This window comes from Monodelphis domestica, chromosome 5 (genome assembly GCF_027887165.1).
Source record: "Monodelphis domestica isolate mMonDom1 chromosome 5, mMonDom1.pri, whole genome shotgun sequence".
In the NCBI taxonomy this organism is placed as follows: domain Eukaryota; kingdom Metazoa; phylum Chordata; class Mammalia; order Didelphimorphia; family Didelphidae; genus Monodelphis; species Monodelphis domestica.
Genome location: NC_077231.1, coordinates 18,731,195 through 18,755,551, shown reverse-complemented (window position 1 = coordinate 18,755,551; position 24,357 = coordinate 18,731,195). Strand labels below are relative to the sequence as shown.

At 38.8% G+C, this 24,357-nt stretch overlaps 1 protein-coding gene across 2 annotated transcripts in view; it reads left to right on the top strand.

Annotated features, from left to right (window-relative positions):
• Positions 1 to 4,486: 4,486 nt before the first annotated feature.
• Positions 4,487 to 24,357, top strand: part of MON2 (MON2 homolog, regulator of endosome-to-Golgi trafficking) — a 170,953-nt gene continuing 151,082 nt past the window's right edge. For both annotated transcript variants that reach the window (XM_001363454.5, XM_001363373.5), the window contains exons 1-2: positions 4,487 to 5,242; positions 23,100 to 23,163. In XM_001363454.5, coding sequence (XP_001363491.1) covers positions 5,132 to 5,242; positions 23,100 to 23,163 — 175 coding nt within the window. In that variant the 5' untranslated portion in view covers positions 4,487 to 5,131. The remainder of the gene's footprint in view (positions 5,243 to 23,099; positions 23,164 to 24,357) is intronic.

The window sequence follows — 24,357 nt, the reverse complement described above, 5'->3', positions numbered from 1 at the left end:
AAATTCCTACCTAGCCATTTACCTGTAGGCCAAATTTGTGGTTCTGAGTTGGAAAGATGACTTTAGTTTTTCCTTTGATTTTCCTATCACTGATTGGTTTGGTATTCTTAGATCATTAATGGATAAGTTGTAGGTTGTACTATTTCTTTATTCATTCATCTTGGCTCAATCTCTTATTAGTCCTTCTTTTAATACATCTGTAATCAAATTTGGTTGGAACCTTTAATTGACCATGTGCCTAGCTGACTAGAATAACCTGCAAAATACCTACACAAGTTCCATCTTTCCAAAGTCCTTCCATGAAACCATTACATATCATGATTCTCTTGGAAGCAGGTTCCTATCTTCCATTTGGAGAAACACCTTCAGAGGTATTTGGGGTATATGACAATCCCCATTAAATAGAATTACATTATTTTTTTTAAACCTTATCTCCCATCTTGGAATCAATACAATCAATATTGGTTCCAAGTCAGAAGAGTGGTAAAGGCTAGGCAATGGGGGTTAAGTGACTTGCCCAGGGTCACACAGCTAGGAAGTATCTGAGGCCAAATTTGAACCCAGGACCTCCCTTCTCTGGGTCTGGCTCCCAATCCACTGAGCAACCCAGCTGCCCCCTAGAATTGCATTCTTAATATTTCCAATAATATTCCATATTTATCTTCTAGTTAAATTCTTAATCTAGTAAGTGTGGATTTCAACTACTCAGGACTGCTGAATTATGTGTGCTGCCCTGCTAGGGCTGTCGCCTAGATGTTTTCAGGTAAATGCCTTCTGGGATACTGAAGTTTTTGGGGACCATGAGAGACCTTATCCAACTGGAGGCTTAAGGAGGCTGCCATCTGGTGGACAATTCAGATATGACCTATAGTATAGTGGTAGTCTCTCGGTGATCGAGTATGACTATTGTCTTTGTGCAGTTTCATCTACGGTGTACCCTCATGTGGCTTTGGAGTCCAAAGGCTGAGGCACAGAGTTTGTGGCACATGGGGCATGGGACGCCAGTTGTGACGGGAGGTGCGGTTGTGGCCTGGTGTCGGCGTTCACGCGCAGCGGCAAGACGTCGACGTCGCTCATCTTCAAAGGTGGTGGCGGCACGGTTAATGTGGGCTCACCAGCTGCTTCTGACAGAGGCAGCGAGTTCTAGTGGCTTTGGTGTCATGCCAGCCCACTTCAAGTTGGACTTTAGCTGATCCTTGAATCTTCTCTTTGGCCGTCCTTGTTTCCTGAGTCCGGCTGACAGTTCACCATAGAATACCTGTCTTGGTATTCGCTGTGGGTCCATGCGGATGACGTGTCCAGACCATCGTAGCTGGGTTTTGAGGACCAGGACTTCGATGCTGGTGGAGTTGGCTCTGTTGAGGACTTCCTGGTTGGTGATTCGGTCCTGCCATCGGATCCTCATGATTGACTGGAGGGAGCGTTGGTGGAATTGCTCCAGCTGCTTCATGTGCTTCCGGTACAGTGTCCATGTCTCACAACCATACAGGAGCGAGCTGAGGACCACTGCATTATACACTTTGAGCTTCGTCCCAGTGCTTACACCTCTGTGTTGGAGGACTTTGCAGCGCAGCTGCCCGAGTGCCTGGCTGGCCTTTTGGATCCTGGCATTAATCTCGTGGTCTAGGGACCTGTCGTTGGCGATGGTGCTGTCCAGGTACTTGAAAGTGTTGACGTTAGAAAGCTGCATGCCGTCGATTGTAATGCACGGCTGGTTCGTTGGCCTCCCTGGTGCAGGTTGGAACAGCACTTCTGTTTTGCTGAGGCTGATAGTCAGGCCAAACAGTTTTGTTGCGGTGGAGAACCTGTCCACAATGGTTTGGAGATGATTTTCTTGGTGGGCCATGAGAGCACAGTCATCTGCAAAGAGAGCTTCCAGGATGAGTCTCTCTGTTGTCTTTGTTTTTGCAGTCAGGCGGCAAAGGTCAAATAGTGAGCCATCCAGTCGGTATTTGATGTAGACGCCCAGGTCTAGATCCATCACAGCATGTCGTAATACTTGGGTGAAAAATAGATTGACTAGTACTGGAGTGAGGACACAGCCTTGTTTCACGCCATTGGAGATGTTGAAGCGATCGGAAGTCTCCACCAGATAGGACTTCCCCTGTCATGTTGACATGAAAGAGCTGGATCAGTTTGATGAATTTTGCTGGGCAACTGAGCTTGCTGAGGATCACTCACAATGCGTCCCTGTTCACTGTGTTGAACGCCTTTGTCAGGTCTATGAAGACAATGTAGAGACTCAGGTTCTGCTCAAGGCATTTTTCCTGCATTTGCTTCACCGTGAAGACCATGTCGATGGTGCTGCGATCTGGTCGGAAGCCACATTGTGATTCAGGCAGGTTCTGCTCTGAAACAGATGACAGGAGTCTGTTGAGTATAACACGGACGAAGATCTTTCCAGCAGTGGAGAGTAGTGAGATGCCTCTGTAGTTGTCACAGGCTGCTTGTGAGCCTTTGTTCTTGTATAGGGCTACGATGGAGGCATCTCTGAGTTCTGGGGGCATGTCTTCCTCTTCCCATATGCTGGTCAGCACTATGTGGAATGCCTGGAGTGCCTTTCCATGTAAGGCCTTGTACACCTCGGTTGGGATCCTGTCTTTACCGGGTACCTTGCCTGTACTCATTTGTTTAATGGCTTTTTGGACTTCCTCTATTGAAGGAGGGACGTCAAGTTGTTCAATGGTGCGGTTTGGGGGGATCTGGTCAAGGGCGCTTTGGTCGACTGAAGAGGGTCGGCTGAGAAGCTGACTGAAGTGTTCTTTCCACCTGTTGCTGATGCCTTTTTTTTATCTTTTATGAGAGTGTCACCGTCAGAGGATAGCAAGGGAGTGGTGGTGGGTTTTAATGGCCCATAGACAGTCTTGAGGGCACTGAAAAATTGTTTGTAGTTTTCCCTGACCTACCATGGGATAATTAATAGAGATAAACACATAGTTAAGGAAGACAGTCCACCTGCCCATTAGGCTGCTTCTATTACTAGTGTTTGAAGTGTTAGATGTTTCATACTCCAAAAAGAAGGTAAACTCTTTAAGGGGAGAGTTATTTCCATTTTGTCTTTGTATCTTCAGTGCCTTGCCCAGAATAGGTATTGTTGATTATTCTGAATCAAACTTAATTTAGCATAGTAATTAGAGAGCCACCCTAAACCTGAATACCAGTTGGTCTTTGCCACATACTGACTAAATAATTCTGGGCAAGTCATTTAAACTCTCAGTGCCCCAGGGAACTCTGTAAAACTATAAAACTGCAGAGGAGCTGACCATCTGGTTTAACAGATGGGGTATCCCCAATGTGGATGAAATTATAAGTCCAGCTCAAATATTTTTAGTAGCACAGATTTAGAGGCTGGAGGGGATCTCAGAGGCCATCCTGTCATAGTCTTATTTAAGAGATGTGTAAACTGGGACTGAGAAAATTTAAGTAACTTGCTCAGGATCAAACAACCTAGATCTGAACTCAGTTCTTAAGTCCAGCCAACCTGCACTGAATCGAGTTGGACCAGGAGTCAGAAAAACAAGGGTTTAAATCTAGTTTAGGCAATGGCCCTAGGCAAGTCATTTAACCTGACTGCCTTAGTTTCCTTATTTGTGAAAAAGGCATAACAATTGCCCCTACTTTCATGTATTATTGCAGGACCAAGTGGGATATTTCTAAAGAGCTTTCCAAACCACAAAGCATTCTATAAATACTATCTATTGTTTCTTCTAAAAAGTTAGAAGGGAAATTTGAAAACAGTTCCTTCAGGCTCCAACTTTATCACACTTTCCACTGAACCCAGACTAGCTCCCAGTGGTGCCAATTGTACCACCTCTTACACAGTAGGTGCTTAATGTCCGTTGAACTGAAAGTTGTTGGTCTAAATAGCTATCATTTATCTAGCTTTAACGTTTGCAAAACACTTTACAAGCAACTCAAGCATCATTATCTTCTCACAGAGACTCTTGGAGGTTGGTGCTATTTATTATTATTATTAATTTCTTTAAACTCTTCTGTTCCATCTTAGAACCAATACTGTGTATCAGTTCCAAGGCATAAGAGCGGTGGGGGTTGTCAATGGGGGTTAAGTGACTTGCCTTGGGTCTCACAGTTAGGAAGAGTTTGAGCTGAATTTGAACACAGGATCTCCCATCTCTAAGCCTGGCTCTCAATTCAGTGAGCCACTAGCTGTCTCAACCCTATTTTTTAAATTAATGATAATAATGGTAGCTGGTATTTTATATTATCTTAGTTATTTACTATTTATTTATTGTAAAGTGCTTTGCAAAAGCGCTTTACCTAAACATATCAGCTAAACTGAGACAGGGAGAGATTAAAGATTAAGCCCAAGGGTACACAGCCAGGAAATGTCTAAGGCGACTTCTCAACCCCAGGACTTCCCGACTCTAGGTCTGGTTCTCCAATCACTGCGCCATCTAGCTGTTATTTATTATCGATCCCACTTGACACATAAGGAAGCTGAGATTCCGTGATTTGCCTCAGACCTCAAAGGTATTCTCAGAGTCTTGGATAGAATTGCGGATACGAAGTTCCAACTCGCCCACCTATAATGAACCCTGCATGAAGGAATGGGCGGGAACCTCAAGCTTCACGCCTTTCGGATAGTACCACTCCATCAAGTCTGGAGGCTTCTGGATAAGAATGTCCAGGATAGTGGGAGCCTGCGCACTGAGCCCCAGCGTACTCGCCCCGCCCCTCCGCGCCCCCGCCGTAAGCTCAGGTAACGAGAGCGGCCGCTCTGTGCGGAAGTGCGGCTGACGTGTCTCGGCCGCGCGGAGGATTGTGGGGGGGGCGATTCGACTAATGGCGACGGGGGCGGCGGGACGAGGCACCGGGCGCAGCGGACGCTGAAGCTTCCTGCCCCGTTGGCGGCTGGACCGTCGCAGCTGGCGGAAGCGGCTGGGGTTGGCCGCCAGTGACCCCAACAGCCGCCTGGAGCTGAAGCAAAAGAGCCACGCTTGCAGGCCCGCCAGAGCCGAAGGACCGGGAGGGGGGAATAAGGCTAGCGGAGAGGCGGCTGTGGGGGGCCGCAGCCTCGGCTCTCCGCCGCCACGGAGCCCGGAGCGAGACTGCTGCTGAGGGTGTGTGAGTCAGCAACCGGGAGTCGGCCCGCCCGGAGCTCGGGAGAATCATGTCCGGGACCAACAGCCCCGAGGCGGTCAAGAAGCTGCTGGAGAACATGCAGAGCGACCTGCGGGCCCTGTCGCTGGAGTGCAAGAAGAAATTCCCACCTGTCAAGGAGGTAGGAGGGGCTCGGCCACGCCCCCAGAAGGTCCCTTCCCCCATCCCCGACGGGCCCTTCACCTCTCTCCTTGCATTCCGAGGACTAGTTTGGGAAGGGAGCAGGGTCCGTCGTCCTGGTGGCTCCCGCCTGTGGCTGCCCTCTCGGTCCCCTGCCTTCCCGCACCCCCCCCCCCCTTTTTCTTTTCACCTTCCAAGCTGACTTTTGAGTTTCTGAGATTTGAGCCTTCACCCGTCCCACTAGGATGAAAGCGGTATCATTCAGCATTACAGAGTATCACACCCATGGTGTCCCAAAAGGCTAAAAGCCGGGTGGGGAATCCTCTTTTGCACTAAGATTTTGGGGACACCTTTGTGAGCTCTTAGTGGCTTAAAATGTCTCTTAAGAGTTTTGAGATACCCTTTGGGAACGAACGTACTTGTTAATCCTGGAAGGGACCTTAGAAATGATCTTAGCTATGAGTTCTTAACTTTTTTCGTATCTTTTTGCCAATCTGATGAAATTTATGGATCTCCTCAAAATAATGTTTTTGAGTGTATAAAATAAAATACATGAGACTGAAAAAAGAAATCAGTTATAATGAAATGCAATTATCTATATCTATTTACACTGCATCTTAGAATTAATACTGTGTATTGGTTCCCAGACAGAACGGTAAGAGTTAGGCTTTGGGGGTTAAGGGACTTACCCAGGGACACACAGCTACATAGTGCCTGAGGCCAGATTTGAACCTGGGACTTGTAGGTCTCTGGGCCAGGCTCTCAATCCACCTAGCTACCCCCTATCAATATATATATGTCTTTTTTTAAAAAAATAGTAGTTAAGGATAGGTACTCCTTAATTTAACTCCCAGGTTAAGAGCCCCTCCCTCAGTTTATAGATGGCAACTGAAGCCCCAAGAGGCTAAATTATGCCTAATGAGTGACAGAACGGAGATGTTAGATACTGGTACTTATTTTAATTTTAGTATCAGGAAGCATTAATGAACTGATGAACACTATCTAAACTTTGGTGACTTTAATTATTATCTCTGTGCTGATGACTTGCTGATCATATTTTTCCAACCTGTCTCAAATCACCAATTAGATTTCCAATTGTATATCTCATAGGTATCCTAAACTCATTGTGGTCATCACCAAACTTAGTATCTGTTTCCCCCCTCCCCTTCCCCCCCCCCCCCCAGCTTCCACTTTTCTCAACCATCCTATTTCTGTCAAGGGCATCACAGTGGCTAAGGTGACTTGATGCCTCCTCAACTCACTCAGTACAGACTTATTAGATGCCCACTACATGCTAGGCACAAGGGATTCAAAAAGAAGCAAGAGTGCTGCCCTCAAAGAGCTTACAGTCTGAGTGGGGAGACAACATACAAATAGGTAAAAATATACAAAGCAAACTATATATAGGATAAATAGAAAATATCAATGGGAAGGCATTGATGAAAGTTGTATTGTCTTGTTCATGGAACAGCTGTATCACTGGATCAAAGAGGAGTTGAGAGTAAGATGAAGCAGAACTGGCTAGGTAGGAGGGGGCTAGATTATCAAGGTCTTTGAATGTCAGAGCATTTTGTATTTGATCTTTTAGGCAATAGGAAGCCACTGGAGCTTAATGAGTAGTGGGGTGCCATACATGATCAACCCTGCACTTTAGGAAAATCAATTTAGTGGCTGAATAGAAGATGGGTTAGAATAGGGAGAGACTTGAGGGTCTTTCTTGCATGCACTCCATATATCCACTATGTTGTTAAATCATGTTTCAATCTTTCCAATATTCTATGCATTATTCACTAGTCTTACCACCTTAGTTCATATCCTTTTCACCTCTTGCTTGGAGTATTGCAATAGCCTCCTATTGATCTCCTGTCTTGAGACTCTCCCTATTCCTAAACAGAATAGCAAAAGTGATATTTCTTAAGTGTAGGTTTTGTAGCACCTTTTCTCTACAATAACTTCTCACCTCTTGAATCAAATATAATCCACTATGCGCCCCTTTTTTAAGTTTTTTCACATCCTGGCCCCAGCGTACTTTCCAACTTTGCCCTTACTCTTCACTTCTTGCATTCTCCAGTTCAGCCAAATTGGCCTTCTTGCAGTTCCTTACACAAGTTACTTGAGCTCCTCTGTCAGTATGTTTGCAGTGATTGTCTCTCATTCTTGGAATGTGCTCCCTCCTTGTCCCTGTCCCATGTTTCCTTTAAAATTTAGTTCAACAACTGCAAGAAGCATTTCTTGTTCCCACCCTTCCTCTAAAATAGCCTGTATGTGTGTGTGTGTGTATTTTGTATACATCCTGTGTGTATTTTATTCTCATGCATGTTTCTCAATGGACCATAAACTCAAATTACTTAACCTTCCTAACCTTCAATTTTCTCATTTGTAAAATGACTGGCTTGGATTAGATGGCCTCAGAAATCCCATCTAGCTCTGGATTTGTTGAATTCCTGTAAGGCAGCAGGAACAGTTTCCTTTTATTTTTTTTACTTTATAACCTTTCTGCCTACCTCAGTGCCTGGTGAATAGTAGGTACTTAATAAATGCTTTTTGCTTGATTGCTCCTGGGGTAAAACTACATGTCTATATGTACTTATTTTTCAGCCATGTCTGATTCTTTGTAGCCCCACTTGGGATTTTCTTGGCAAAGATATTGGAGTGGTTTACAGTTAATGTCTAAGCCTAGATTTTAACTCAGGTCTTTTGACTCGAGGCCCTGTGCTCTATACTACAACATCTAATTGTCCTTTATCTTCATGTATGTAGAAAACTAAATGCAAAGCAATTTTAAATTCAGAGAAGCATTAACTGAGAGAGTCAGGAAAAGATTGAAAACCATAAAAGAAAGAGTCCTGGAATATATTCCTGGATATCTGGGTTTAAACTCAGAATTTAAAATGTATCAGCTCTGTGATAATTCTTAAGTCATTTGTCTTTTCTGACTCTTAAGTTTTTCATATGTAAAATGGGGATAATATAATAACTGTTATCTGTCTCACAAGATTCTTGTCAAAATGCATAAGATATATAAAACAGTTTTAAGGAATTTTAAAAATCATGAAGTATTTTGCAATTAAGAAAATTAGGCTGTAGGTCAATATACTGAGTTTGAGCAGTGATTCATAGAAGACAATTTTTGTTACTGCGGATTTTAAAACTAGCCAAATCATTACGTTACATTGAACATACTATTTACAAATGTTCTTGTTTGATCATTTTAAACTTCATATAGCTAATATAAATACTCTTGTGGACTTTGTTGAAAGAGATTTGTAGATCTAGAATCATAGATTTAAGATCTGTAAGGGGCCTTAGGGGCCATTGAGTTCACTTTTTGTTTTATAAATGAGTAAAGAAAAGCCCTGAAGGGTAAAGTGGTTCCTAGGTGTCTCAGGTGAAATGTGACCCCAGGTCTTCTGGCTTTTATCCTCTTTTGGAGCCTCTCCCTTCTTCAAAAGATTGTGTTTAACAAACTACATTTTCCTTTCTGCCTCAGTTTCTTCATCTGTAAAACGAGAGGATTGGACTAGATGTCTTAAAAGACTATCCAATGGTCCACAAGTGTATAAGAAAGCACATTGTTAATGTGTTGTGCAGCTTTAGGATATAAAATTAAATTGTGTGTACTATTCAAACATAAAGTTATTATTGACTTTACTGTACTTTTCTTTAATTCAAAGGACCTATTATACCCTGGAAGGGATACAGAGTTTAGCTAAGATATAATTCCTATTCCCTTGGGATTCTAGAAAGTGAGTTTCATAGTTAAAATCACTTAAATGCTTTTGAGAGGTTGTTTAAAACAAAATGCTTTGTGTGGTGGGGAGGATGAGGACAGAGGGGAAAAGAGTCAACTATAGAACTAACTAAAAACAGATTAAGTGATGGCATGTCTAACAAACATTAGAAGAAGCAGCTCTTTTAGTGGGAAAGATAATAGGTTCATTTCTGAACTTGTTGAATTTGAAATGCCTTATGTATGAATATTTATTTGAGACTTGGTGTAACTATTAGTTTCTTCCCTTCCCCCCCCCCATTTGAATTAGTTTATTTAGTCATTTTAGAACATTATTCCTTGGTTACAATAATCACATTATTTCCCTTCCTCCCATTCACTCACCCTTCCTGCAGCCAATGAGCAATTTCATTGGGTGTTACTTGTGTCCTAGATCAGAACCTATTTCCATGTTGTTGATGTTTGTACTAGGATGTTCATTTAGAGTCTATATCCCCAATCATAGCCCATGGATCCATGTATTCAAGCAGTTGTTTTTCTTCTGTGTTTCTACTCCCACAGTGTTTCCTCTGAATGTGGATTGTGGTTTTTCTTGTAGATTCCTCCAAGTTGTTCAGGATCACTGCATTGCCACTAATGGAGAAGTTCATTAATCTTGATTGTACCACAGTGTATCAGTCTCCATGTACAATGTTCTCCTGGTTCTGCTCCTTTTGCTCTGCATCAATTCCTGGATGTTGTTCCAGTCTCCATGGAATTCCTCCACTTTATTATTCCTTTGAGCACAATAGTATTCCATCACCAACATATACCACAATTTGTTCAGCCATTCCCCAATTGAAGGGCTTCCCCTCATTTTCCAATTTTTGGCCACCACAAAGAGCGCAGCTATGAATATTCTTGTACAGGTCTTTTTCCTTATTATCTCTTTGGGGTACAAACCCAGCAGTGCTATGGCTGGATCAAAGGGCAGACAGTCTTTTAGTGCCCTTTGGGCATAGTTCCAAATTGCCCTTCAGAATGGTTGGATCAATTCACAACTCCACCAGCAATGAATTAGTGTCCCTACTTTGCCACATCCCCTCCAGCATTCATTACTTTCCTTTGCTGTCATGTTAGCCAATCTGCTAGGTGTGAGGTGATACCTCAGAGTTGTTTTGATTTTTCCTGTGCTTATTAATAGTTTTGATTTCTTTAACTGAAAATTGCCTATTAGTTTCTTTTCTGAGACTTTTTTAGCTGGGGCTGTAGCACCTTTAGGAGCTGTTGCTAGACTATATCTCCATCAGAGTTCCTTCCCAGGATGACTGAAAATTTGTGGTTGAAATCATTGCTCTTCTCAAGGCTTTTTTGTTCATGGTTCTGGGCTCTTTTGGGTCAGGTTGGTAGCCTGGCATATGTGGCTACCTTTCCTGCCTTGTTTTTGAAACATTGTTTAGCAGTGTAGTGACTGATGAAAATCAAGAATTTCCTCCTAGCTTTGAGAACTGGTCTGGAAGCAGGATAGGTGCTCTGGGGATTTGCTATCAATTCCTAGGACCTCTGTGCGTATTTGTATCAACAGTTGTTCCTGGTGGTGGGGAGGAAGGTGGGGCTCCTCCTCCACCATGATTTTTTACCTCAATGATGTCTACACTGTCATTCCTGGGCCACTTGAGTTGAGAGTTCTGGGGTTTGACTTGCCTGGCCTATTCTGCCTCCTCTCTACCTGCTTTGGCAGAGGCTTTGATTACTTGGGCTTCTCACTTAGCTTTTTTTTAAACTCGTTTTCTTCTGCTTCTTGCTGTTTTATAGTGCAATACATATCATTTTTACCATTTTTTTTCTGCTAAGTTCTATGTATGAATTTGTATTCTAGAATAGTGTTTGCTTTTGTTGACATGCCTTTCCATGTGGCTAATGTAGTTTTTAGGGATTTCTTCATTATGACTTTTAATTTATGTTGGTTAGTATGAATAAAATTGGTCTGGTCATTATTACCATCCTTCCCTTTTGTTTCCCACTTTGGGGCATCAATACCATATAAAGTTTGGTTTGGAGTAGTTAAATTAAAATTGACTTTATCTTTTTCTTATAATTATTCTTCCTTTGCGCTTTATACTAATTTTGATCCAGTTGGTTTTTTTGGGTCTATTTATAGACAGCTGATTCAGGATGACTTTCACATTAATAATAGAGTGTCTTTTCTGGACTCTAAACATATTATATTTCATTTTTTTGGTGATGTTAGTGTTAATCATGTCTACTTCCTACTGGTTCATGAAGAGAAAGTGTTCCAGTCATACCAGACATGAGAATTCTGTGTGGATTGAGAGCCTTTATCTGCATTATTTTTGACCCTTGGTTTTCAGTATACTTTTTTCATTATCTAATTTGCTTTTGCATTGATGTTACCGAGTATCAAACTGTATCTTCATTTAATTTACTTAGATATTTTTTTCCTTAGAAATTGAATTAGAGAAAGAAAGAACTGGGGTAAGAACAGTTTGGATAGAAGTTGCAGTTATTTTCATAGTGGTCTTTTTGTAAATACTTGTCATGAACTATGCAATAGTGATGACCAAATAGTCTATAAAATTATGTTTGTTGATCTGGATTCATGATAAAGCCATCTCATTTACTTACCTCTCCAAGAAGAACCTGTGATCCTTTTCATTTATTATTAACTTCCCTCTGTGTATAGAAATAAGAATGACAAGATTGACATAGTTCAGTCCCTGAAATAGTATATCAGTTTGTTCATCATTGCATAAGGATTTCATATTTTAGTATATTAATAGTGAAGTTAATGTTTATAAATGCCCCCCAAACCATGTGATTCTTAGCAGTCTTTGCCCCTTCATTCCTTCACTCTACCACTGACCCTGCAAAAGTGAAAGGAAGTTGCTTAGGACTGTGGGCCATTATGTATTTTTCTGTGTTTTCATGTGTTGCCATGATTTACCGGGGACCAATCTAGTAGTAATGAAACAGACTAAGCCAGGCTAGTCCTCTGAAAATACAGTGTTGGGAAGACTATAGTTGAGCCCCTACCAGGATATAGTTATAGTCATAGTAACCTAGTGCCAAGGTCTTTGCAAAGTGCTAAGGGTACCCAGCCCCTCCCCTCAAGGAACTCACAGTTAATCAAGGAGAAATCATGCAGATAACAATGTGCACATAAGATCTGTACAGGATAAATTGGGAGGTAGTTAGAAAGGGAAGGCCCCAAGATTAAGCATTGGGAAGGACTTTTAGCAGAAGATGGGACTTTACAGCTGATACTTGAAGTCTAGGGAAATGAGGAGGTAGAGATGAGGAGGCAGAGTGTTCCAGGTATGGTAGACAACTAGTGAAACATACTCATTAGACTGTGAGTTCCTTCTTGGCATATCTTAGGTGTCTTGATATTTATTGACTGATCTACCTATATGGTGGAGAAATGCTGTTTTGTGCCTAGACCAGCCTAGACCTAGAGGTCAGTGCCAATGGATTGAATAGTGCTTTGAATAGTGAAGAAGAGTCAGTTGAGAAGACTGGAAAGGTAGGAAGGGGCCCCAAGAGGAGTTTACATTTGACACTGGAGATGATAGAGTCTCTGAACCATTAAATAGGAGATAATATAGTGAGACCCAAACTTTATGAAGACCAGTCAATCTGATGTCTTGAGTAGAGGACAGGCTGAGTGGGTGCAGACTTGAGGTGAAGACATCAATCAGAAGCTAACACAGAAGTCCAGACTCAAAGTGATGAGGACTGCACTGGAGCTGTGGCAGTGCCAGGGAAGGGGCCATGTAGGAGGGATGTGCCTGGGCCATCATGATGGCTAATTGATGTGGGGGAGGGGATTAAGGGATGAGGGAATCCGGGAGCATGGTAGTACTCTTGAAATGTATAGGGAGATTAGGGAAAGTGGAGGGTTGGGGAGGAAAGAATGAGTTCAGTTTTAGACATGGCTTAAAGATGACTGTGGAACATTCAGCCTTTTTTCTGAGTACTAATTATCTTTAATATTCTTAAAATCATTTAGGGATGATGGGGTTGGAAAATGTAGGAAGTAGGGATGATGGTATAGAATGGGGATCACCACCAGTTTGAAGAGTTAGCAAGCTTTTCTGATCTACTGATGATTTACAGAATTAACAGTGAGTTATAGCAATACAATATACTAGAAGGAATGAATCTTTAATAAGGTTTGAGAAATTTGTTTGTAATAGTAACTGATCTTGGGACGCTCCAGTTTAGGATCCAGACAGATTCATATAATTAGGGACATACATTTTTTTTTCCATACATCCAACTGAAAGGGGAGGGAAGAGGAAAAGATGAATGCAACAGGAGACTTCCATGGACACACTGCAAAAATATAACCCAGTATGTAACCTGGGGTTTTCCTCTTAAATGGGGAAAGATTCCCTTTCTAAAACAGTCAGAGAGAGACAGAGACAGAGACAAGAGTGGTGCTTCTAAGCCAGAATTAGAGATCCTAAAACATTTTCTTCCATTAGGGGAGGATAAAATAAGATCTACCATCAGAGGATCATTGATAAAGCATATTGTAAACCTTACATCTTATGTGTCATCTAACATGAAATCACAGGTTCAGTCTCTATCCATATATTACTCAGGGCTTGTGGAGATCAGGACCTGATAATTCATTCTGTGAAGGAAACTCTACTGTGAGGAAATGCTCTCTGCCAATGCATATGAACAACTTCCTGGTATTCAAAATTCTGTCTCACACCACTTTGCCTTTGCTCTGACTATTCTCTGGAAGTCAAATGTTCTCTCTTCCAAACTCTGTCTCTTAGAATACCTATTTCCTTTAAGATTCCATTCAAGTACCAATTTCTCCAGCAGACTTTTCCTTGTGCTGCTTCCCTCTCTTCCCTCCAATAGCTAGTACCTACCATCTATTCAAGTTTCCTTCCATCTGCCTTAACCAAAGTTTTTAATTGTGTAAAGTAAAATACATTGAATTACAAAGGAAACCAATTATATTGAAAGGCTTATTAAAATATTCTTTTAAAAATTATTTTATTTATTTTTAACATTCTTTAAAAAAAACTTTGACTTCTGAATTTTTTCTTTCCTGTCTACCCCCACCCATTAAGACAAGAAATTTATATTCATTATATATATGAATTCATGCAAAACTTATTTCCACATAAGCCATGTTGCCCCAAAACAAGAAAAATAAAATGAAAAAATTATACTTCAATCTCCATTCAGACTACCAATTTATTTATTTGTTTATTTCATCACCTGCCTTATGTCTTAGTATCTTTTCTAAGAAGAGTCGCAAAAATTAGGCAATTGGAGTTAAGTGACTTGCCCAAGGTCACACAGCTAGGACTTGTCTGAAGTTAAATGTGAATCCACTCTTCTGACTCCAGGCCTGGCATTCTATCAACTCTTTGCCCTTCCATCAGTTCTTTGTTGTTGGATAGCATTTTTCATAAATCTTTTGGAATAATTTGGATCATTGTATTGATCAGAATAGCTAATGACTCATAGTTGATCATTGAACAGTATTGTTACTGTGTAGATTGTTTTTCTAGTTCTGTTCACTTCATTTTGTATCAGTTCATATAAACTTCCTTGGTTTTTCTGAAACCATTCTGCTTGTCATTTGAAAGAGCACAGTAATAATCCATCATAATCATCTACTACAACTTTCTCAGCCTGATGGACATCCCCTCATTTTTCAATTCTTTGCCACCACAAAAAGCTGCTAAAGTATTTTGTGTGGATAATTCCTTTTCCTTTAATTTCTTTGGGATACATACCCTATTACTGGGTCAAAAGGTATGCAAAGTTTTCTAGTCCTTTGGGCATAGTTCCAAATTGTTCTCCAGGATGATTGGATCAGCTTGCAACTCTACCAACAGTGCATTAGTGTCCTTCCTGATTTTGTCACATTCTCTCCAACATTTGTCATTTCCTTTTCTGTCATATGAGCCAATCTGTTAGGTGTGAGGTGGCACCTCAGAGTTGTTTTATTTTGCATTTCTCTAGTCAGTAGTGATTTAGAATGTGTTTTCATATGATTATATATGGCTTTGATTTTTTTCTTTTGAAAATTGGCTGTTCATATCCTTTGACTATCAAATGGGGAATGATTCACGTTCTTATAAATTTGACTCAGTTCTCTATATATTTAAGAAACTGGACCTTTAGTTAAAAAACTTGAAATAAAATTTTTTTCCTGCTTTCCCTCTAATTTTGGCTGCATTGGTTTTTGTGTGTGAAATCTTTATTTAATGTAATCATAACTATCCATTTTACCTCCTTTAATCCTCTCTGTATCTTGTTTAGTAATAATCTCTTTGCTTATCCATAGATCTGACAACTAATTTTTTTTAAACCCTCACCTTCTGCCTTGGAACCACTACTATGTATTGGTTCCAAGGCAGAAGAATGGTAAGGACTAGGAAAGGGGGGTTAAGTGACTTGCCCAGGGTCATATAGCTAAGAAGTGTCCGAGGTCAAATTTGAACCCAGGACCCCTTGTCCCTAGGTCTAGTTCTCAAGCCACTGAGCTACCTAGCTGCCTCCAAGTAAATTTTTTTTAATGATTTGCTAATTTACTTTAGACATCGCCCTTTATGTCTAAATCATGTACACATTTGACCTCTTGGGCTGTATCTAGCTTTTGTCAAATGGCTTTCTAGTTTTCCCAGAAAATTCTTCTCCCCAAAAGCTAGATTTTGGAATTTATCAAACACTAGATTACTATGATCATTTACTGCTATGTATTATATAACTAGTCTATTCCCCTGATCTCTTAGGCAGTACCAGATTGTAACTCTTTCTCTTAGGCAGTATCAGATTTTTAAAAAAATTTTATTTGTTTATTTAAAAAATATTTTTACATGTTTATATGATTCATTTTCTTTCCCTCCTCTATTCCCACCCCGCTCCCAGAGCCTACAACCATCTGATTGTACAAATATTATCACTTGATACCCATTTCCATATTATTCATTTTTTCTATAGAGCTATATTTTAAAGCCTAAAATTCAAATCACATACCCATATATACATGTGATAAGTGATGTTGTATGTTTTGCTTTTGCATTTCCACTCCCATAATTCCTTTTCTCAGTGTGGATAGCATTCTTTTACGTAAATCCTTCAGGAGAGTCCTGCCTTGTTGCATTGCTACTAATAGCAAAGTCCATTACATTGGATTGTTCCACAATGTTTTACTTTCTGTGTAGTGTTGTTCTGGTTATGCTCATGTCATTGAGCTTTTCCCAGTTCATATGGAAAGCCTCCAAATCATCAATCTTTATAGCACAATAGTATTCCATCACCATCATATACCACAATTTGTTCAGCCATTCCCCAACCGAGTAACACCCCCTAATTTTCCATTTTTTGCCACCACAAAGAGTGCAGCTAGGAGTATTTTTGTACAAGTATTTTTCTTTATTATCTCTTTAGGGTACAAACCCAGCAGTAGTACCAGATTGTTTTGATGATTACCACTTTGTAATACAGGTTGGGATCCAGTACTAGTAGACCTAAATTTTTGGGGTGGTTTTTTTCACATTGATTCCCTTTTGATATTCTTGGCCTTTTGTTCTTCCAGATGAATTTTGTAATTTTTTTCTACATCTATGAAATATTTTTTTTTAACATTTGATGTGGTACTGAGTAATAAAATTAATTTAGATAGAATTGTCATTTTTATTATATTTTGTAGGCCTATCCATGAGCTATTAATATTTCTCCAATTGTTTAGATTCATATTTGTTGGAAAATGTTAATAATTGTGTTCATATAGTTTCTGTGTCTTGAAAGGTAGACTCAAATATTTTATATTGTTTACAGTTACATTAAATGGAATTTTTCTTTTTATCTCTTACCGTTGGACTATTGGTAATATAGGAATGCTGATGATTTATGTGAATTTATCTTATAACTTAAAAATTTCCTAAAATTGTTCATTGTTTTAGAGCCAGTTCTTTAGACATACCATCATATTGTCTGCAAAGAGAGATTGTTTTGTTTCCACATTGTTTATTCTAATACCTTCAATTTCTTTTACTTGTCTTATTGCTATAACTAGCATTTCTAGTACAATATTGAAAAATAGTAGTGATAATAGCTCTACTTGCTTCACCCCTGATCATTTTGGGAAGGGTATCTTATTTCCATTACAGATGATGCTTGTTGATGGTTTTAGACAGATTTTTTTTAGGGAAAGTTCTATTTATTCCTCTTTTAATTAGATGTATTTTTGCATTTGATTTGAGATCATGATCGCTACCCCTGCCCTTTTTACTTTAGTTGAAGCATAATAGATTCTACTCTGGCTGTCTTTCTCTCTCTTTCAGGTGTATTTCTTGTGAACAAAATATTGTTGAATTTTGGTTTCTAATTCAATCTGCTTCCATTTTAGGGTGAGTTCATCTCATTCATATTCACAGTTATAATTACTAGCTCTGTCTTTCCCTCCATCCTATTTTTCTGCTTCCTGTTCAGTCTCAGAAGTCTATTTTGCTTCTGGGCATTGCCTCCCTTAATTCATCCTCCCTTCTGTCCATAACCCCTCTGCCTTTTTCTCTTATCCACCTTCCCTGTTGGAGAAGATTGATTTCTATAATGATTTGAATGTATATGTTTTTCTCTCTTTGAACAAATTCTGATAAGAGTAAGTAAGTTTCAAGCTTTGCCAACATCCCCATTTTCCCTTCCACTCAAAAACTCTTCTTTGTGGCCCTCTTTTATGTAATTTCCTCTGTTGTTTTCCCTTCTCCCTTCTTCAAATGCATCCTTCTTTCCTTTATTTTTTTAGAACTTCCCATTATTGTCAATTAATACCCATGCCCTCTGCTTCTGTATACTTCTTTTAACTGCCCCAATAATGATAATGTTCTTAGGAATTAGAAGTATCATTTTCCACAAACAATTTTACCATATCAATAAGCACTTTAAGATTTCTCTTTTATGTTTATCTTTTTATGCTTCTCTTGAGTATTGTGACTAAATGCCTTATTTCCTGTTCAGCTTTGGTCTTTTCATTAAGAATGCTTGAAAGTGCTCTATTTCATTAAACATCAATTCCCACCCCCGGAGTTTTGCTCCGGTTATTCTTGGTTGTAATCCTAGCTCCTTTACCTTCTGGATTATCATATTCCAAGCCCTCTGTTCCTGTAACATAGAAGCTGCTAAATCTTATATCATCCTAAAGCTTCCTCAGAGGGGAGAGAGAAGCTTTAAGGTAGGAAGAGAGAGAAAGGATAGAAGTTTTAGATACCATGAGGGGGATGACGGAGTCAAAGTAGAGATATGAGGTGGCAGGAATGAGTCTTTATTAATTACCAATAAGGCACAGCCAAGCTCTGATCAAAGGACCCTTCCAAAGGCTTTTACCAGTCCAGAGATCCAGATTCAATACCACACAGGTCCGAGAGATGATAGAGAAAGATTAAAGATGGAGCCTGGCCAAAGGCCAGACTCCGACAAGGACAGCCATCAGTGCGAGCTGGAAGGGAGCAAGAGCAGAAGAGAGAAAGGCGGAGTTGACTGGGCCCTATTTAATCTCTTTGATATGCAAATATACACAGTACATAGGGATGATCATCATTGGTAAATGACAAGGTATAGGTGTGGTTTCTCTTAACCAGGTGAGCACAAAGAAACCTGTGTTCCCGCCAAACCTGGGGGAAGCTGGGGTCAAGGGTCAGAGGCTTTCCCAGCCATGTGCAATACTGAGCATGCTCAAGACTGAGCATGCTCTCTTCTAAGGCAATCTGTACATACCAACTGTTTCCCTTGCCCATAGCTAGGGGTGGACTGCTACACATCCTGATGCTGGCCCCACAATATTTGTATTGTTTCTTTTTGACTGCTTGCAATATTTTTTCTGTAACCTCAGAATTTCAGAGAAAACCTCAGAAATTTGCCTGTAATATTCCTGGGAGTTTTCATTTGGGGTTTTCTTTAACGAGGTAATTCAGTTCTATTTTATTATCAGATTCTAGGATATCACAGCAGTTTTCCTTGATAATTCTTGAAATATAATGCCGGGACTCTTATTTTTGATCATGAGTTTAGGGTCATCCAGGAATTCTTAAATTATGTCTCTTTGATCTATTTTCCAGATTAGCTATTTTTCTTATGAGATATTTTGTTTTCTTCTACTTTTTCATTCTTTTGACTTTTTGTTGTTGTTTCTTAGTGTCTCATGGAGTCTGCTCTCCCATTTCTCATTTTTAAGAAATTTATTTTATTCATTGATCTTTTGTGCCTCTTTTTCCATTTGGACAATTCTACTCTTTAAAGAGTTTTTTCTTCAGTGGATTTTTGCGCCTCTTCCACCATTTGGCCAATTCTCTTTTCAAGATATTATTGTTTTTTTCCAGTATTTTGTGTGTGTGTGTGTGTGTGTGCTACTTTTACCAAGCTGCTGACTCTTTAATTTTCTTATCCTTTTTAAGCTCTTTGATGAATTTTTGTTGACTTTGTGGCCTATTCACATTTTCTTTAAAATTTCTTTAAAAAACAACATCTTGCATGTAACAGATTCCAAGACCAAGGTAAAGGACTATGGGAAATCTGAGGTAGAAAATTGCGTTTGTCTGTAGGAGTCAAGAAAGGTTTCTCAGATAAGAAATTTGAAGAGGACCTTTTGGCATGGTTAGCATGTTGAGAAAGGGAGGAAAGGAAAGATAGGAAAGAGGAAAAGGGAAAAGAATCTCTCCTACCCCCCCCCCAAAAGGCAATTAAAAATAAAACTCCTTACTTTCTGTCTTAGAATCAATACTAATTTTTGATTCTAAGGCAGAATAGTGGTAAAGGCTGGGCAGTTGAGGTTAAGTTGACTTGCATAGGGTCATACACCTAGGAAGTATCTGAGGCTGTATTTGGACCTGGGGCCTCCTATGATTCCCTATCTCCTGAGCCACCTAAAAAAAAGCAAGTTCTTAAGCCTGATCTTAACTTCTGTCTACTCTCTTTTCCTTTTTATTCTGGTTTTTTATATATGTTGTTTTTCTCAGTAAAAAATACGCTTCTTCAATGCTGAGACTCATTGCTTTTTATTTAGTGTGTGACACATAGTAAATGCTTAATAATGCTTGTTAATTGCATTCTCTCTCATATCTCTGCCTCTCTTCACAGTGTTTCCTGTATTTGAAATACCTTTTCCTATATCTTCCATTTTCCATGCATTGGAAACTTTCCTTTTTTCACTGCCCTCTTCAAATTCCAGCTCATCTGTGAAACCTTTGCTGACTCCTACAGACAAGAGATCATTTTCTTCCTCACATTTCCCACAGTCCTTTCCCTAACTGGCTTCAGTATCTGTTGCATGCAAGATTTCATTGTTTTTTTTTTAATTTAATTTTTAATTTTTTTTTCCAAATCAGTCTGGTCCAACTCTTCATAAATCCAGAGACTGTAGCATTCAAGGCCCTTCTGTCCTCTTATTATCTCCCAAATTCTATCCAAGCTTATGTTCATTACTTCTATAACACTATTTATACATCTCATTCCCTGCTATCTTCTTTTCCTTTTGTCTTCACTCTTTCCCCAAATCAGGGTCTTAGATGAACAGAGTATTTAAATTTCAACCTCAGTGTTAGACTGTCTAGTGAGTAGTCTGAATTAATTTAAGTATTGACCTATTTAATTGATCTTCTTGCTGTCCAGAGGACTCTCAAAAGTCTGGCACCACAATTCAAAAGTGTTGATTCTTCAGTGTCCAGTTTTCCTATACTTCAATTTTCAAAACCATACATTGCTACTGGAATAACCATAGCTTTGATTATACATATCTTTGTTGTATAGTGATATCTCTGCTTTTTCAGGGAGGCAAATATCTTTTAATTTCATGGCTGTAGTCACTATAGTGATCTTTGAGCCCAAGAACATAAAACTTAGAATATAAAATCTAACATTGTTTCCACTTCTTCCTCTTTTTGTCTCTATTTCCTTTAATTGCCATTGGACCAGTTGCCAAGATACTAGTTTTTTGTTTTTTTGTTTTTGATATTGAGCTTCAAGCTAACTTTTACACCCTCTTTTATCTTCAAGAGGCTTCTTAATTTTTCTTTACTTTCTGCCATCCTAGTGGTATATTGTCTGTATATCTGAGATTAATTCTCCTATCAGTCTTAATTCTGGCTTTTGATTTATCCAATCTGGAATTTCTCATGTATTCTACATTAGAATTTATATTATGATTATTATAATTTATATTATAATTTCTTATTTATTTTATTCTGTTTCACATCTCTCCTCATTCTAGTCCTTCTCCACTCAGTTGTCACATTGACCTTCCTAAAAACCAGTAAATCCCAGTGGCTCCTTATCATAACCTTTAGAATCAAATATAAAATCCTCTGTTTGGCTTTTTAAAGTCCATAATAATATGGGCCCTTTCTGCTTTTCTAGTTATCTTATACCTTACTCCCTTCCATGTGTTCTGTAATCCATTGACACTGGTCTCCTTGTTTTCCTGGCACAAAACATGTTATATATTCCCTCTATATTTTCATTAGGTGTCCCCTATGACTGAAACTCTCTCTCCCTCCTCACTCATTCTTATTCTTTCATGTCTCAGAAAAAAACCTGACCTTCTGTAAGAAGCCTTTTCTAGTTCTCCTTAATAATTCTAGGGCCTTCCCTCTGTAATTATGCCCCCCCCTCCACATTTTGTTTGTACATATTTGTTTGCATAGTTGTTTGCTCCTTGAGCTCCCAAATAGTGACTGTTTATGGCTTTCTTTCTAATCCCAGCACTTAACCCAGTACCTGGCAGTAGCTACTTAATAAATGCCTATTAATTTGTTGACTTTTCTTTGCTAGTGCTTTCTTCTTATGGTCAACTTGTATTGTGTATATTACTGAGTTTGTGCCCCCAAAAGAGGGGAAATAGAGGAAACAAGTGGCTTACTGGAAACACATAGAACTAAGAATTAGTTAGAGAACTCAACTCTACCCAATTAATCAGTCTTGGATTCTGACCTAGGGGCTCAGGATGATTTTATTAAGAACTTTCTGTCATGTATAAACTTTTCCTACTTAGCAGAAAAAGTGCCACATGGAAGGGTATGATAAAGAACTATACTTTTTGCCTCTGGGTTAAAACAAGCTCCCTGTTTTAGCTTGCTATGTTTCATTTGCCAGAAGGAGCCTCTGACAGAACTCCAGCCTTTGGTATAGAGGTGATGATCAAATAGAGAGGTATATCCTTTAGCCATTCTAGTGAGAAGAAAAAATTATTCATCTCGTTCTTTGTCTTGGGTTTAGGAGAATCCCCAGTACTGATACCTTTTGGTTCCTTTTTTTAAAAAAATAATCATTCATTTTGGATTTGGGGGTTTCCATTAGCATATTTACTAATAAATAATTGGTATGTACTGGCAAATTTGATGAAAGTTTTGTATCATTCCAGTGCATTATCTGTGTTGATTTAAGGCTCAAACCAACAAAAAGCATAACAAGTTTGCTTTAGCAAGGCTTAGGCATAAGTTCTCTTTCTTTTTGAACTTGCAATTGCTCTTATTCCATGTCTCAAAACATTTCAGAAATGGGTAGGTGTGAAGAAAAAGTTTTCTCATACCTGGATTTGTACATTTTGTACATTCATGTGTGTGTGTATCCAATTGGATATATATATATATATATCCAATAAGAAATAATAGAGCAGTTTACTAACAGAATTTTATGCTTCAGAAAGGGATTGAGGAATTGTATCATAGATAAGTCAGTGAAGAAGTTGACATTCCATACCTTTGAATTATTTGTCAAGTGGGTGGGGAAATAATTTATTTTCTTCTTTATGTTTTGCTTGCTCTTATATTAAATTCATGCTAACATGAAAAAAATATGGAATTAAATAATCTACAAACATACTGAATAGAAAGGGGAATCCAAAATAGGTTTTAATATTGTCAGTGAATACATCATAACGTGGATAATTAAGTTTGCATAATAATATTTGAATACATTTAATATGAATTACCTTACTTTTTTGTTCTCAAAATCTGGTGCTAGATAGGTGACAAAATTTAGAGTTAAGTAAGGGATTAGTTACTTTTTTTTGTATTAGATGGTTGATTGACTTTTTTTTTTAAAGAAAGCTTAGCAAAGCAGTTTAAAGTTCTAATTGTTTTTTTTTTCATTCTTACAGGCTGCCGAATCAGGAATAATCAAAGTTAAAACGATAGCTGCACGAAGCACTGAAATTTTGACAGGTAAATTGTTTGAATTAAAAATACAATGATGAATAACATGAAAATTTAATAAAGTGTAAAGGCAAAATCTTCTTTAAAAACAGGATCAGTTACATTGCCTTTTTTCTCAACATTTCAGGAAGTTTTCCCAGTGATTTGCTCTATATAATAAGAGAAAGTACAGATAGTCCTCACATTACAAGTGAATTGTATTACAGAAATTAATTTGTAAGTTATTTGGTTGGAATTTAAAGTGTATTATAAGTGATGATTGGATTCCTGGGCTAGTTTGCAAAATATTTAACTCTTGATGAACTTGGTACCATTAATACACGAATGCTAGGAACAGAAGGGTGGACCATATTTGTGTAGAGATGGGGAAGAAGGGTTTCTTTCTCTTTTCTTGGCATGTACCTGGTCTCTGGCAAAATTTTGGAATAAAGTTGATCCTTGGTGATTTCCCTATTTCCTTATTTAAACTTTCTCCCCACTGATAATTATTTTTTCTAACCTTCAGTTTCCTCATCTCGCCTTGATCCCTATTACAGGATCTAAGCTAACTCAAAAAGTACTAGATACCTTGGAAATATATATCTGGCTCCCATCCCCTTTATCCCCCATATTTGTTCCCTCAATTTGTTACAATTGTAAATGATTGATAATCCTGCTTTAGTAAATGTCTGTCATATAAATTTCAAATTTCTGTCAGTATAATAGAACAAAGGAAACGTTTTAGGTAGTGTAGAAGAATTCTTTTTGTAGTTTGGACATTTCTTAGAAGCCTTCTAGAGAGCTGTGGATCTTGGGAGTTTCTTTTTCACAACTTCTTTTGGTTCTGAACCTTCATAGTCTCCTAATAGCTCCAAATATATTCACTATAATGCTATAGCAGTATTCCTGGGAGGGAAAGGGAGAAAAGATGATAAGATCCAGGACAGTTATTTGTTAGGAGCTGTCCATTGCCATATTTGACTACAATAATGAATGTTTTCTCTTGTTCCTGTCATTGTTTATATCTTGCAGGACTGTATATTTTAAATGCAAATAATTTTATTTCAGTAAAGATGGAACCTTTTCTTTAATTGATAATTAATTGACAGATTTTTAACATATGAATCTTTTCTGTTTCCTCAAGTATTCATAACTGTAGGATTTTTTACTATTCAGAAAGATCAAAATGTTTTTATGCTTCAAGTAATCCTACTCTTAATATTA